Source organism: Oryx dammah, unplaced genomic scaffold (genome assembly GCF_014754425.2).
Source record: "Oryx dammah isolate SB20612 unplaced genomic scaffold, SCBI_Odam_1.1 HiC_scaffold_11, whole genome shotgun sequence".
NCBI lineage: Eukaryota > Metazoa > Chordata > Mammalia > Artiodactyla > Bovidae > Oryx > Oryx dammah.
Genome location: NW_024070195.1, coordinates 7,496,447 through 7,513,209, shown reverse-complemented (window position 1 = coordinate 7,513,209; position 16,763 = coordinate 7,496,447). Strand labels below are relative to the sequence as shown.

Here is a 16,763-nt window from a genome sequence, read left to right as displayed (position 1 = left end):
GGAGTTGCAAAGGGTCGGGCACGGCTGAGCGCTGCCCAACAACTAAGCGCGTAGTTTCCGCACTTCAGAGGACATGCTCTATTTCCTCATCTTGTTCCTTTTCTCAGGCAGTTGAAGAGGCCCTCAGTCTATCCTTCAACCAGGCTCCGTCTGCACCAGGCCAAATGGGTCCACCACTACTTTGTCTCACATTGTAAACATGTGTCTGCCCACCCGAAGAAATGGAGGGCCAGTGGAGTGTATGTACCCACCGTCTTAGATAGCTCGGGCGGATATAAACAAAACACGCAGACTGGGTGACTTAAGCACAGAAATTTATGCCGCGTGGTTCTGGAGGTGAAAAGTCCAAGATCAAGGTGCCCACAGACCCAGTGTCTGGTGTGAGACCACTCCGCGGCTTGTAGATCATCTTCACAAGGCAGAGAGCAGAGACGGGAAGCAAATTCTCCCGTGTATTCTCATAAGGGCACTAATCCTGTCTTGAGGGCTCTAGCCTCATGACCGAATTACCCCTCAAAGCATCTCCAAACACTGGCCAATTGGGAACTAGAGTTTCAACATGTGAGTTCTGAGAAGACATAAACACTCAGTCCATGGAATCCATGGAGGATGGGAGGCTGAAATAGCCTCCTCTGGTCTGCGCAGCGGAGGCTCCCTGAGAGGGCCCACACTGTATCTCCTCGGGAGCTCTAGGCATGGGCCCAGGGGCTCCTTCTTCTGTGGGCTTGAGGAAAGTTCCATAGCTCAGCGTCCCACTGTCCCCCTGCTGGGCTGGGGCTGGAAGCGGCAGAGCAGAGAGATGCAAGGACCTTTTGCAACTTCTTCCCTTTTCTTCCCAGTCTACGATCTTTGTGGTCCTGAAAGCTGTTTCTCTGTTTCTCAAACTCAGAGAACTCCCAGGAGCCTTGGGCCCCTTTGTGGTCCATTAGAGCCACACACGTGTGTCCCCATCTGAGTGGAGGAACAGTCACTCCTGCTCTCTGATTCCTTGAGAAGAAATTACTAACTAGATAATATTTGGGCCATGAATTCAAAATCAGTTTTCAGAGGCTTCAGAATTTGGTCAACAGTGGAACACACTTGAATTTTTCCATATGTCACTCTGTTAGCAGAAGACTTCTGATTATTACTTACAATCCTCCTTGATTAAAGCAAAGACTCCAGGTCAACACTTAGCATTTACTTTTCTTACCTACCCTTGCCCGCATGAACTCGCCCCCATTACACACACACACACACAAAGAAAGAGGTGTGATAATCCACAAAACTTGGACTTCAAGTCTATTTCAGTTGCTCTTTTCAATTCCTAAGAAACTACTCAGTGGGCACTGGGAAATTCTGAGTTACAGACTTAATGGAAAGCCCCAGGTCAAGAGTAACAGCTCTTCTTCAGTTTACAAGTTAATGTTGACCTTAAGAGAATTCTAAAATATGCTTGAAAATCGTTCCCATCAAATGTTTTCTGGAAAGAGTTCAGCCTTCTTGCAACGAAGAACCTATGACAGATTTAGCACCTCAACATGCCCTTCAGCAAAGATACACTGTGAAAGTTGGCCCTGCCACTTTCCGTTCCTGTACTTTCTAGTGGTGAGGTACCTGTCAGTTAGACGGGCATTCTGACCAGGTGTCACCTGTGAGGACAGACAGGCTAGGGGTAATTCCCATCATAAAACCTAACACTGACCGAATACTTACTTAGCACTTCACAGGTACTGTCTCATTCAACCTGTGATGAGTTTGCACTCTTATTATCTCATTTTATAGTTGAAGAAAACTGAGATTCAGAGTTTCATTCACTTGCTTGCTGTCACATGGGTGAGAAGAAGTGAAACTAGGGTTTGAAGAAGGACACACTGACTTCGGAGCCCACACTCTTGGCCATTAAGTGACCAGGCTTTGCCTCATTTCGCTCTGGAGTCCATGCTTCTTTGGAAGTCAACGTTTAGCTGCAGACCAGCAGGTTCACCAAACAACAGAAAGCAATCTGAGCACCACCCAAATCATCCAGCACCTTGCAAACCTTTCCTCGGTCATCCCCTCTCTCTCAGTATCCCCGTAATGATGTCACTGATGGGAGAAAAATGGCAGTGCTGGGACTGAGCGCTGGGTTTTCCTGTGTGGAACTTTGCCCAGTGGCTTCTAGGCCCAGTGTATCTTCTTTTAGCTCCTGAGACAGTCCTCACTTTGAAAGCTACAACTAGACTCATAGGACCAGGGATGCTCACTTTAACACCATCAGAGAGCCAAAAACTTTGTAAAAGCTGTTCTGTGTTACTACAACAGTTAGGAGTCAATAGGCCTGCCGTGAAACAATCATTGTTTCCGAGAACATAGGAAAAGTCACCTCCTCAGCACTTCAAGTAGCTCATTGGCAAAGAGGGCTCGTGGTTTGAGCTCAGCCTTGAAGACAAGTGGCTAGATTTCATCTACTCCCTCTGTAAGCCTTTTCCATATCATTTTAACATGGAAGGTGGACAGGGAAGGGGAAAAGGCAAAATAGCATGGGAAAAGTTTTGATATCTTTGAAGACAAGTATACAAAGGGTTGATACTGGAGTAGAGGGTCAGGAAGAGACCTTACCTCTGACCAGCTGAAAAACAGCTGTACTTCTGTCAACAGGAGCTCACAAGCTATAAAACATTCTCATCCTGAGCAGGCCAGGTTTCAAAGAAATCTACTGTTGTTGAAGGTAAGAGAGAGATGCTGAGTTTATTCTGCATTGGCATGTGATTTATTTTTGGCACCAATAAAAACTGGAATCCCTTTGAGTAGCCCCAAAATGCCATGATTCTGGAGGAGAATGATGGAAAATGTACCTCCACCAACCAGACAATGTGAAACATTCTAGATGAATAATTGATACATAATGATTCAGACAGGGTTGGCAGACAGAAAATGCCACAGGGGCCTACAGATTTGACCTTAAACTTCAGCCATTTTGTAAGCAAGTGTTCTGGGAGGTTTCACTTCATTTTCATACAGGTCAAGTGTGGCATTTCTATTCAAGAGTCAGTTGAGTAAATTATTAACCAAAACAACTCCTTTTGATCAAATGAGTCAACTCTGCAATAAACAATTTGGCAGTTTGTATGCATTTTTGGATCTTTTTGTTTACTTTTTTGTTAAGGGGATTTAAAAAAAACACAGCAACCTTTTCCTTGCTTTTATGAAACACTGCCCTATGTTTCCAGGCAGAAAAGCAAAAAAAAACTTTCAAAAGGTCACCTGATGTCATTTCAGCAATGCAAAAATAAGAAGAAAACCAACTAACATGAAAAAAAAAAAGATGTATCGGATAACAATCTTTGGCAGATGTCTTAAAGCAGAATATATAAACATGCCTGCCAGAGACGTAATACTAAGAGGATTTCACCTTGAAACTCGATAGCTGTAATTCCTTAATAAAGACCACTTGTTTGTCAAGGGCTAGATTAATCTCTGAGCTGAGTTCTACAGGAAATCAAACTCTGGTCCATTATAGGAGTCATTATCAATATCCTCCCTGAGTATAAATTTGAGATGGAACAAGAGGCAAATGAAGCCTTTCCTCATCCCAAGCCAGTGCATGTAAACACAGACTGAGATCCTGAGGTGCTTCTCTAAAGCTTCAGGGGAGAGCATACTCCCATCTCCCCACAGGCTCATGGCCTGTTCCGTATGGAGGACATCGAATTCTTTTGATTTCTATAGAGTAATGGTCTTCATTTTAGGGATGATTTTCTCCCCATGGACTTTTGGTAATGTACACAGATACTTTTGGTTGTAATATTGGGACCCCCGGTGGTACCAAATACACAAAGTAAATAAAGGTAGCATCACAAAGGCTCAGGAAATTAGGTTGTCATTAGAACTATGGTCTACGAAAGTCAGGCCAGGACCTGTGTGCTAACCCTAAACAGGGTGACCGATTGCTCAAATAAAAGTTTTAAATAGGATTCAGAGAGTCTTAAGACAATAATCAAAATTTCTAGGATACAACTGAAAACCCTGGCTATATCAAAAACCGGAAAAAGCACAGCTTGAATTCAAAGAAACAATCAACTTCTACCAACAGAGACATGAACAGGATATTGGAATTATCTGACAAAGAGTGTAAAGCAGCTTTACATTAATTTAATATGAAGCATTAAAAAATGCTTTAATGGGCAATTGAAAATTCTCTTGAAACAGATGAAAAATAGAAAATATCCACAAAGAAGTAGAAGCTATAAAAAAGAACCCAATTAAAATTATAAAATTGACAGATACAGTAATAGAAAAAAAAAAAAAAACGCTCACTGAATGGGCTCAGTACCAAAGTAGAGATAACAGAAGATACAATCAATTAACTTTTTTTTTTTTAAGGAAGCTCCATTTATTTATTTATTGAAGGAATATTTTTTTATAGAATTATGCTAGTTTCTGCCAAACATCATTTCTGGACCAATTTACTCAAGTCGAAAACCAGAGAGAAAATAGACTGGAAAAACAAAACTTAATTAGAAGAGTCTTTGGGAACTATGGGACAACAACTAAAGATACAAAATTCATACCATTGGAGATCCAGAAGGAAAATAGAAAAAGAGTTAGATGAAAGAGCATTTTTTTTTTAATGGCTGAAAACTTCTCAAATTTAGTAAAAGATATAAATCTACAGACTTAAGAAACTACACCACAATCAACCCTGGGATTTCTTTGGAAGGAATGATGCTAAAGCTGAAACTCCAGTACTTTGGCCACCTCATGAGAAGAGTTGACTCATTGGAAAAGACTCTGATGCTGGAAGGGATTGGGGGCAGGAGGAGAAGGGGACAACCCAGGATGAGATGGCTGGATGGCATCACGGACTCGATGGACGTGAGTCTGAGTGAACTCCAGGAGATGGTGATAGACAGGGAGGTCTGACGTGCTGCAATTCATGGGGTTGCAAAGAGTCGGACACGACTGAGCGACTGAACTGAACTGAACTGAACTGAACTGAACTGAACTGAAAGAAATTCAAGCCACAACACATTGTAAATACACTTCAGAAAACTAAAGATAGTTTTCAAAACAACCAGAGACAAATGAAGCATTAACCATAGCGGAACATAGATTCAAATACAAGCATATTTCTTACCTAAAACAGTGGAGGCCAGAAGGAAGTTGCACAGTATTTTCAAGTGCTGAAAGAAAAGAACTGTTAACAGTGAATTCTGTATCTTAGAAAACTATTCTTTAGGAATGAAAGGGAAATAAAAACATTCTCAGATGAATGAAAACTTAAAAGAATTTTGTTACTATCAGACTCGCCCTTAAAACATGGCTAAAGAAACTACAGTCAGCCCTCCATATCTATAAAAACTCTGGTGGCTCAGATGACAAAGAACCTGCCTGCATGCAGGAGACTTGGATTCGATCTCTGGGTTGGGAAGATCCCCTGGAGAAGGAAATAGCAACCCATTTCAGTATTCTTGCCTAGAGAATTCCATGGACAGAGAAGCCTGGCGGGCTACAGTCCATGGGGTTGCAAAGAGTCAGACATGACTGAACGTGTCCACATCTATGAGTTCCACATCTACACATTCAACCAACTGCAGGTCAAAGATATTCCCTACCTCCCAAAATTCCAGAAAGTTCCAAAAGGCAAAAGGTTAATTTGCCAGACAGAAATTATTAACATAAAATTTTTATTGTATTTATAACTATTCATAGACATACCTCATTTTATTGCACTTTGCTTCATGGTACTTCACAGATAACTGCTTTTTTTTTTTTTTTTTACAAATTGAAGGTCTGTGGCAACCCTGCATCAAGTAAGTCTATCAGCACCAATTTTCCAACAGATCTGTCACTGTGTGTCTCTGTGTCACATTTTGATAACTCTCACAATATTTCAGACCTTTTCATTATTATTATATCTGTTTGGTGTTCTGTGATCAGTGAGTTTTGATGTTTCTACAATGACTCACCAAAGGCTCAGATGATGGTTAGCATTTTTTACTAAAAAAGTATTTTTAAAATTAAGATAGGTACATTCTTTCAGAAATAATGCTACTGCATACTAAATAAATAACCTATAGAAGGGTGTAAATACAACTTTTATATGCCCTGGGAAACCAAAAAATTGCAAGTGACTCACTTTATGATGTTATTTGCTTTATTGTGGTGGCCTGGAACTGAACCTGTAATATCTCCAAGATCTGCCTGTACATAGCATTTATTCTATAGTAGGGATTATAAGTAATCTAGAGATTTAACATGTACAGGAAGATGTACCTAGATTATAGGCAAATGCTACACCATTTTATATAAGGGACTTGAGCACGTTTGGATTTTGGATCTGCAGGAGGTCTTAAAACCAATCACCCAAGGATCTTGAGGGATGTCTATAATTCTAACTGGAAGACAATGACAAAAGGATGAAGCTTGAAGCATCAGAAAGGATGAAAGAACAATGTAGAGAGCAGATATGTGGTATAAACAATAGACTAACTCTTCTCATGAGTTTTAAAAATTACTTAATGAGTAGAACAAAAATTATAACACAATCTGATTTCTAAGACTATGATATTTAAAAGTGGGGAAGGTAAAGGGACTAAAATGGAAGTAAGGAATCCAAGAGGCAAACTGTAATGCCAGGAGGCTGTAATAAGTCACATATGTATATTGTCATACCCAGAGCAATCATTAAGAAAACTATACAAACAGATACACTCAAAAATACTATAATTAAACCAAGATAGAATCTTAAGAAGTGTTTAATGAACACACAGCAGGCATGAAAGGAGGAACAGTGGTAAAAAAAAAAAAAAAAAAAAAAAACAGAGGAAACAAGGAGAAAATAAGTAACTAAATGGAAAATTTAAGTCCTAGTAAACTAAAAACTCCCTTAAATGTAATTGCCTAAACATATCTATTGAAAGGCAGAGACTGGCACAGTGGGTTAAGAAAAACCTCACAACTCGTCTATGATATTTACATGAAACTTGCTTTAATGTCAACAAAATAAATAGGCTGTCAGTAAAGAGATTTAAAATATGTACCATGTAAGCATTAATTTCAAAAAGAAAGAATAATAATATTAATATCAGATAAAGTAGGCTTTGTCTGAGCAAAGAAACTTACTAGAGACAAAGTGGCACATTACAAAATGTTAAAAGGATTAATCACCAGGAAGATAAATGATTCTGAAGTTGTATATATCAAACAATAGAGTCTTATCCCAGGGACAGGGGAGCCTGGTGGGCTGCCATCTATGGGGTCGCACAGAGTCGGGCACGACTGAAGCAACTTAGCAGCAGCAGCAGCAGCAGCATGCACATAAAGGAAAGACTGAGAGACTGGAAAGTAGAAATAGCCTAATTTATAATTATTATTGGGGCCTTCAATACTGCTCTTCAACAAATGGCATAACTGTTAGATAAAAAATCAGCAAATCAGAGTGCAGTTTCTATATACAAATATACATGACTCAAACATGGTACTGTACAGACTGCTAAAATAAGGTAGCCAGAGCTTAACTGCTAACCTTCTTGTGGTGAATTTCCCAGGAAAATAGGCAGTCACATGAGTTTTAAAAGGTTGAAATTGGAATTGCTGATTGGTCAGTATTGAATACATTTCTTAACTTTGCTGATTAGTTCAACATGTAAAAGTCTACCTGAAATACCTGAGTTCTTTCATGAGAAAACTCACACATTTCTGATTAACACAGTTTTGCAAAACATGAAATCTGATATAGCATTAAAAAAGTCATTTGTAGGAACACAGTTTCTTTTCAGTAACTTCATCAGACCTCACATAATCAACTAATACACTAATTAAAGCAAGAGAAATACACTTGAAAATTTTAGAACTTGGGTACAAAACAAAGCAATTCAAGAAATAGTGAAAACTCACTGGCCCGATTGTTAAGACACTTGTGTTCTGGTCATTGCTCCCCCCATTAATAGCTGTGTGATTTGGGGCAAGTCCCTTAACCTCTCTGAGCTTTACTTTCTCATCTGACCTCAAACGGTTCTTTCCTGCTCTAAACCTTCAAGACAATGTGAGTCAATTTCACGCTTATAAACAGGAAGAGTCCTTTGGCTTTGCAACTGAAAACACACCATCAAAATTATTGAGAGAACTCTACTCCTTTGAGTGGGTCCAAGAAGGTTAATACAGACACTGCATTGCACTGCGAAAGCAGAGCTGGATCAGAGAGTAAGGTAGATCTGGATCGGGTTTCCCGAAGCAACAGCCAACATGAAGGGCCAGGAAAGTCCTCATAGATTGGAAAAGGGAAAAAAAAAAACGTTCTGATGCCTTTCAGAGTTGGCTTGGTATGGTGGCTGGAAACTCACACATGGTTTCACCAAATGGACTTCAGATGGGAACCTTTAATAAATGTTCTAGCTTTTAAAAAGCAGGGCAGTAACAATGACCTCCGAGAGAAACAAGTGCTGTTAGATGGGACATAAATAACCCAAAGGGTGAAACACTTCATTCTAACTCAGTTCTCAGCCGCTTGTACAGCAAATGGATGAGGGGCCCTAGGGATGCAAATTCCACTGGAGGGAAGATGCTAATCTCCCTGAAACTGGCTTCAACTGGGCATGACACAGATTTAATTATTTCCAGAAATACCTACTTTTTATTGGGGGAAAGAGCCATTAGAAGACTGTGGGGGTGATATTGGTTCAGAGGCAGCAGGGTTTCTAGATAAATACAAACAGCTCTGGGTGATGAGAGCAGTAATGATTAGGAAATCCAAGGGTAAGAGAAACTTCCCCTGCCCCAGGCAGATATTAAGAAAACCACAATACCAGAACTGATCCATGCAAACAAAGTTTATTAGCATCTAGAATTTACCTGCTACCATAAACAGTGCTGGCTTCCCAGGTGGCTCAGTGGTAAAAAAGAAATCCACCTACCAATGCAGGAGACACAAGTTTGATCCCTGAGTCGAGAAGATCCCCCTGGAGAAGGAAATGGCAACCCACTCCAGTATTCTTGCCTGGGAAATCCCCTGGACAGAAGAGCCTGGCGGGCTACAGTCCACGAGGTCACAAAAGAGTCAGACATAACTTGGTGCCTAAAGAGCAACAACAAGTACAAAGTGCTGAGGACCCAGAGGTGTATCAGACACCCCGGGAGGAGCTCAGAATCTGATTGGCTCCCCAGAACTGCAGCAGAAAGAGGTAGCCCCCACTCAGCTGGGAATTTAATAATGGGACTGTTCACTAAAGGGTAGATGAAGTGAAGAGAGTGTGTAAGGGCTGTGGAGGTATAGATCAACTTTGAAAGGAATGAGCCAAATCGAAATGGCTCTATATAGGTTAATAGGGTAAGTGGAATACAGATAAGTCCCACCAACTTGTCTTGAAGCTTAAAGGGAAGAAGATTTACCAGTTAGTTTGCTTAGCATCATCAGCTGGAGGGGTCCCTCCCTTGTGCCAGAATGAAACCATAATCCTTCAACCTTTTCGCCATAACCTCAAGAATTCTGAGCTCCACAGCCCTTAATTCCCTTTCACCATTGTGCTACCTGCGGCCATCACTGTGAAGGTCTTCCACTAACCCTTCCTCTGTGATTGGCTCTATGGCTTGCCTGGGAGTGGGTGTGTATCTGTGAGGGCCTGGGGCTTCCCTCCAATCTCTTTAGAGGCTAGCCCTCTTCAACTACTCCTTTAGCCCAGTAGACATCCTGGTTTTAGGAAGCGAGACAATCACCATCTCTTACTTAAGGGAACTAACACCCCAGTGGAAGCCAATGTCTGACCAGCTCAAGGCCACGCAGTAGACGCAAGCCCATGTTTGAGCCCCTGACCTTTGCACTTCGTCATTCTGTGACTGGCCTAGGAATGGGTTATCATTTCTGTCAGACAGAACTGTTCCCTGTGTTGGTGGCCATAACAACTTTCTTCAGGGAGATTACATTCATTCTTGCTTTCTCCTGCACAACCTCCAGAATCTCCCCTGCTTTAGTCAAAGCATTCATCTTTAACTCCGTCTTCTGTATATTTAGAATGACAGAATAATTTGCAGGCTAATTTAGGCTCCATTAGTACGCTATGCCTGCCTCTATTACAGTACTTATCACATCGTGCTATAATTTTTTGTTTATATATCTGTCTCTGCCACTTGACTGTGAGTTCCTACAGGGATTAGCCTATGTCTTACTCATTGTAGTATTTTACCTCCTCCCCAGAAGCCAGCAGCTGAACATTTTTAATATAGTAGATATTTAATGAATGAAACAGCTTTATAGTAAGGTTCAGTAGACAAGGGGCTTCCCTTTCAGCTGGTAAAGAATCCACCTGCAATGCGGGAGACCTGGGTTCGATCCCTGGATTGGGACGATCCCCTGGAGAAGGGAAAGGCTACCCACTCCAGTATTCTGGCCTGCAGAATTCATTAGACAAGCGCACCTGGTATGCACATATTCATTTATTCAACAGATATTTATTAAGTTCTTATTGTGTGCTTGGAGAAGGCAATGGCGCCCCACTCCAGTACTCTTGCCTGGAATATCGCATGGACAGAGGAGCCTGGAAGGCTGTAGTCCATGGGGTTGCTGAGGGTCGGACACAACTGAGCGACTTCACTTTCACTTTTCACTTTCATGCTTTGGAGAAGGATATGGCACCCCACTCCAGTGTTCTTGCCTGGAGAATCCCATGGACGGGGGAGCCTGGTGGGCGGCCGTCTCTGGGGTCGCACAGGGTCGGACACGACTGAAGAGACTCAGCAGCAGCAGCAGCAGTGTGTGCTTAATACTATGCTAAGCTCTAGGAGTCAAAACACACCACCTGTATGTGTCTGAGAGATAATGGAACACAAAAAAGATAAATTCCTAATTGTCATCGACTGTGTTTCTCCAAAATTCATGAGTTGAAATCTTACCCCCAAAGCGATGGTATGGGGAGATGTCACCTTACGAAGGTGATTACGTCATGAGGCTGGAGCACTGGTGATGGGGCTAGGGTCACTACAAACGATGCCCCAGAGAGATGCTGGCCCCTTCCCACACATGCAGCAATGTGACTGTCTGGGAAGCAAGCTCTCACCAGACAGGATCTACCGGCACCTTGGCCTTGGATTTCCCAGCCTCCAAAACTGAGATAAGTAAGTTTCTGTTGTTGATAAGCCACTCAGTCTTCGGTGTCTTTGTTACAGCAGTAAGACACTAATCATCATGCAATTTGCAGAGATGCACGGGGTATTAAGGAAGACTGGAAGTGGCTGTTCAACATGGCCTGGTTAAGAAGAGGTTCAGCTAAGGGTTTAAGGGACGGAAACTGCTGAGCTGAATTAGTAAATAGTTATGGGATACCAAGTCAAAGACATGTTGGGAGGAGATCACCAGGGAGAAGAAACAGTAAGGGGAAGGGCACAGGATGTGACATAGCTGGTGTGAGATTGGAAACTCTGCCAATTTGGGTTGTCGGAGGAGCATTAAGTATGAGACAAGAGTGAGGCAGGAAAGAGCATCAAAGCTAGGTGAGAGGGGCCACTTCATCAAGTTATGGGACTTGGATATTATTCTATTAATGATACCGACACAGTAAAGGGACCTGAGTTGGGGAGAGATAAAGATGTTGTAAGGTTGACATTTTAGGTTGAATCACTCCGTGACCGTGTGAAGAACACAGTTGGGGGATGAGAGTAGAATTAGGAAAACCAGTTAGAAGAGAGTTACTGCAGTACTGGAAAGAGATGAAGAAGATGTACTAGGGTAGCTGTAGGAGAAATGGAAAGAAAAGGACTGACTCAAGCTGGACTGGGGAGATGAACTTGGCATCTTGAGAGGGAGGAAACAAGGAGGACTCCCAGGAAGAAAATGGGTCCATACACACAGAGAAGGGAGGGAATAGTCAGGTGTGGGGCAAGGTAGTGAGTTCATCTTATACATCTTGAGTTTGGGGTACATCTAACTAATTGAGGGAATGTCCAACACGTAGCTGAAGATATGTTTGAAGCTCGATGGGGATGGGTAGAGGGTTGGGACTTAGAAGTATAAAATTTTGGTCATAAGCTAGAAAGCAGTGGTAGAGATCAAGATGGTGGCAAAATCACTGCGGTAAATACATAGTGTGAAATAGACAAAGGGCTGGACCAGCTCCCTGGGAAACGCCAGGGAGATTGAGGCCTTTGTCTTTTCTCCTTTCCCAATATTTCTTCAAATCCTTACCCATCTGTAGACCTGTGTTTGAGATTTTATATAAAGAGATAAAAGTCCTTCAATCTCTGATGATGCTTACTAAGAATCTACCCTGGGGAACATAGCACAGGGACTCGCATGAGCACCGAGTTTTAAGACATATCTGGTCCTTTCCTGAGAGAATTTTCTGATGGAAGAAGTAGAGGATTAAAGTGAGCTTAACAGGAACTGGAGAAATATTGCAAAGGGAGTCTGAGGGTGTACAGAGTAAGTATGGTTCCTTTGTGGTCAGGCATGATGGCTCAGAGGGTAAAGAATCCACCTGCCATGCGGGAGACCTGGGTTCGATACCTGGATTGGGAAGATTCCCCAGAGAAGGGAACAGCTACTCATTGCAGTATTCTGGCCTGGAGAATCCCCACGGACGGAGGAGCCTAGTGGGCTACCGTCCATGGGGTCGCAGACTTGCACACAACTGAGCAACTTTCACTTCACTCTGGTTAGGGTTCAGACTGCAACTCAACCTGCCTCTTAGTTTCTGTTGAATGCATTCAGCTTGGGCTTCAATTTCCTCATCTGAAAACGAGGGTTACAATAGAACGTACTTCATAGCAGTGTTTAGAGTGTTGCACAAAGCACTTGGAACAATACCTCCCACATGGTAAGTACTATTAGGCAATATTATTATATTCGGTGTTAACTTAGGCTGTGGACCTGTGTGTGGGATTTTATATTTCTCATTGCCCGGACTACCCTTTCCTTTGAGAATGATTCCAATGCAGACCCTATACTTCTGGCTCAGGCTCGCTCTTCCCTCGTGCTTAGCGCCTGATGTTTGGGATCCAGTGCCTGCTGTTCTTTCCCTAGTTCCTGTGAGCTCTGATTAAATCACTGAGCACCGCCCGCTCCAGACTTACTAACTGCACCAGGGGCACTTCCCTCAGGAATCTGCTCAGAACCCTCGGAGCCAGTTGCCCGGGGGAAACAAGCTGGTGATGTCACAATGTAGACACTTCCAGACCTCTCTGAGGTCCCCTCTGTCGGGCCTGTGGCAGGGCCCAGTTCTGAAAACTTTGCCCAGCCTGAGCATATTCTTGTCCACTCCAAGACAATGCCGAGACCCTCATTCCCTTCCAGCAGTGTCTGAATTCAGGTTTGCTGGGGTTAGGGCCACACTTCTCTTCCTGGTTCTCTGGCTACAGACCTCTTGCTGTACTTCTTCCCTCCCAGGGAATAGAAATCCCTATGCAAATAGAGTGTGTGGGACAGCTCTCAGTAACTCTTGGTTTTCTAGGATACAGATAAAAATCTGTGGGAGGGGGGAGGGGCAGCTAAAACCCTGGGGCTGATCGATAGAGGATCAAAGGTTATTTCAGATTTCCGAGGGCCTCAGAGACCTTCAGAGCGAGATTACAACACCCTTCCCATTTCTAGTTACTCCCGTCTGTGCGCTAAACGTACCCACAATCTCTTCCAGCAGGTTTGCCAACCTCATTCTCATTCTCTCAGGATATATTACAGCAACTTTCTCGCGCTTTCCTTTCCCCAAAGGAAAGGGTAGAAAAGAGAATATTTAGCCGTGAGGGTATTTCACTAGACTTGACTTACCAATGAGGTCACTGAATCATGCCCCACCCTAGCCAAACAGTGCAAAGGGCACTTCTTGCATCACTCCCTGCCCTCTTCAAAGCCTAAATACTGACATGCACAAGAGGGCTTCCCAGCTGTGTTGGAGTTGTCAGTCTCAGAGGGGTGTGTTTTACAGCGCTCTTCTCCCGCCTGCCCTAGGCCTTCAGCTGTTACAAGGATTCTGGAAGGAAGCTGCTCACGGCTCTCTGCTTAGACCTAGCCATGACGAGGACGTCTACGTGCGTATACCACTTGTTTGTCTTGAGCTGGTATATCTTCCTCAACTTTTATATCTCACCAGGAGAGGATCCGCGGATATCCCAAATCTTTCAAAATGGGGGAAAATGGAAATACCTAACATTGCTTAATCTGGTAAGTACGCATCAGGAAGCAAGCTATTTGTCTCTAATATCAGTGCCTTAAACGTTAACACCCTTTGATTTTATCCAGTAAAAAATTCCATTATCTTTCTTCTTCATAGTTTGTGAGTTTGGGCATTCTCTTTTATTTGGCAGTTTGCTCTGAGAAACCCACTTTGGGAGTTATCCATAGCTACCTCTTGTGTTGACTAATTGTGAAACACTTTTAAAAATTATTTTTAAAAGAATCTTATCTCTTTTTTTAAAAAAATTATTTAAAATTGTTATTTTTTAAAAAAGTTTAACTGGAAGATAATTGTTTTACAATGTTGTGTTGGGTTCTGTCATACTACAGCTGGAAGCAGATATTAGTCAGTGAGTCAGTTCAGTCTCTCAGTCGTGCCCAACTCTTTGTGACCCCATGGACTGCAGCACTCCAGGCCTCCCTGTCCATCACCAACTTCCAGAGTTTACTCAAACTCATGTCCATTGAGTCGGTGATGCCATCCAACCATCTCATCCTCTGTTGTTCCCTTCTCCCACCTTCAATCTTTGCCAGTATCAGGGTCTTTTCCTGTGAGTCAGCTCTTCACATCAGGTGGCCAGAATACTGATATTTCAGCTTCAACATCGGTCCTTCCAATGAACATTCAGGACTGATTTCCTTTAGGATGGACTGATTGGATCTCCTTGCAGTCCAAGGGACTCTCAAGAGTCTCCTCTAACATCACAGTTCAAAAGCATCAACTCTTCAGCGCTCAGCTTTCTTTATAGTCCAACTCTCACATCCATACATGACTACTGGAAAAACCATAGCTTTGACTAGACAGACCTTTGTTGGCAAAGTAATGTCTCTGCTTTTTAATATGCTGTCTAGGTTGGTCATAACTTTTCTTCCAAGGAGTAAGCGTCTTTTTATGTCATGGCTGCAGTCACCATCTGCAGTGATTTTGGAGCCCAAAAAAATAGTCTGCCACTCTTTCCACTGTTTCCCCATCTATTTGCCATGAAGTGATGGGACCAGATGCCATGTCTCTGGAATCAGATATATGTATACATATATCCCTTCCCTCTTGAACCTGCCTCCCACTCCCCCATGTCACCCCTCCAGGCCATCACAGAGCTCCGGGCTGAGCTCCCTGTGTCACACAGCAGCTTCCCACTAGCTATCCTTTTGTCAACTGGTGATGTACGTGTTTCAGTGCTACGCTCTCAATTCGTCCTGCCTGCTCCTTCCCCTGCTGTGTCCACAAGTCCTTGCCCCAATTGGATGTTTATTTCTCTTCTGCTCAAGCCCCCTCATGAATATGCAGGTGCCCTTAGCTTAAAACTTCCCCAATTTTGCTATTTGGGGAGACACTACTTGAGGAGAGATCCCCAGTGTTCTCCTTACTTGCTGCAGGTAATAAATCCTTCCTTCTCGGGGGTAAAAAAAAGAATCTTACCTTGAAGTGCTTCTCAGATGAGCCTACACGAGGAACTAAGTCATGGTTTCATGGTTTCCTGATGACATTGACAACATATGCAGAAGAGATTTTGAACTTTGCTTGGGGAAGTCTGTGAGGGAAGGCAGAGTGGCGTATGTTGCGTAGGAAGTGCAATTTCCAGTGGAGGAATAATGCCATTTTACAGCACACCCAGACTAACAGATTTATCTAAGAAAAGCAGATACATTTTGCCACGTTCAGATCCCACTTCAATTTTTTTATAGGCTCAGGCTCCATCTTAAAGGACAAATCACCCAACCAAATGGCAAATGCACATTTTCAACCATCCACAAACCAATCACATCGCTTGCTCCTTGCTTCTCTTCCTAGCCCAGCTGACCACAATGGGATGAATGAAATGATGAAGTATAAGTGAACGGGAGAAAAATAGATTTCTAAAAAACATTTGGGGAATATGTAACATTATTTTTAGAGTTAAAAGCTAAGAATGCTGTATCCTTTCGGGATGCTAATTTAAGTTTTGGAATTTTTAACCTAAACGTAGGGTGCAATATAAGTATTTGATTCCAATTCTTTGGCATCATAATCCAGGCAGACGTAATGCATGGTATGGAAAAAAAAAAAAAAAGACTCTCTGTAATGCTAAGGAGTGGAAATTCAGAAAGCTCAGTTCACAGAGGCCTGGAATTTCAGCTTCCTCCTCACTGGTTATCGACTTTGGGACCTGAAATTTGAGATTTGAGCTCTGACCGTGCTAAGTCAATTCAGTCATGTCCAACTCTTTGCAAACCTATGGACTGTAGCCCCCAGGCTCCTCTGTCCATGGGATTCTCCAGGCAAGAATACTGGAGTGGGTTGCCATGCCCCCATCCAGGGGATCTTCCCGACCTAGGGATCAAACCCTTGTCTACTGCATTGCAGGCAGGTTCTTTACCACTCGTACCACCTGGGAAGCCTGAGTACAGCTCTACCATGCTTGAAAAATGTCAAGGTGACTGCCTGTTTCAATCATAGAGTTTTATGAAAACAAGTAAACAGAAAACAATAACAAAAAAATGATTTTGTAGAATTAGAATAATACAGCAAAAGTCTCACCTTTCTGTATCTTTTTGCTTTATATTAAGGAGGGTCAGTGTAAAAGGAGCAGTGTCAGCCAGGACTGATGATCTAATCAAATCTAAATTCTATATGGCTGTCCTATCTCACTCTCAGTTCCGTTCA

At 42.6% G+C, this 16,763-nt stretch overlaps 1 protein-coding gene across 1 annotated transcript in view; it reads left to right on the top strand.

Moving 5' to 3' along the window:
- LOC120869926 (androgen dependent TFPI regulating protein) overlaps nucleotides 1–16,763 on the top strand; it is a 92,751-nt gene that overhangs the window by 9,435 nt on the left and 66,553 nt on the right. Inside the window, exon 2 of the mRNA XM_040249274.1 lies at nucleotides 13,895–14,107. Within this exon, the coding sequence (XP_040105208.1) occupies nucleotides 13,958–14,107 (150 nt within the window). The 5' untranslated portion in view covers nucleotides 13,895–13,957. The remainder of the gene's footprint in view (nucleotides 1–13,894; nucleotides 14,108–16,763) is intronic.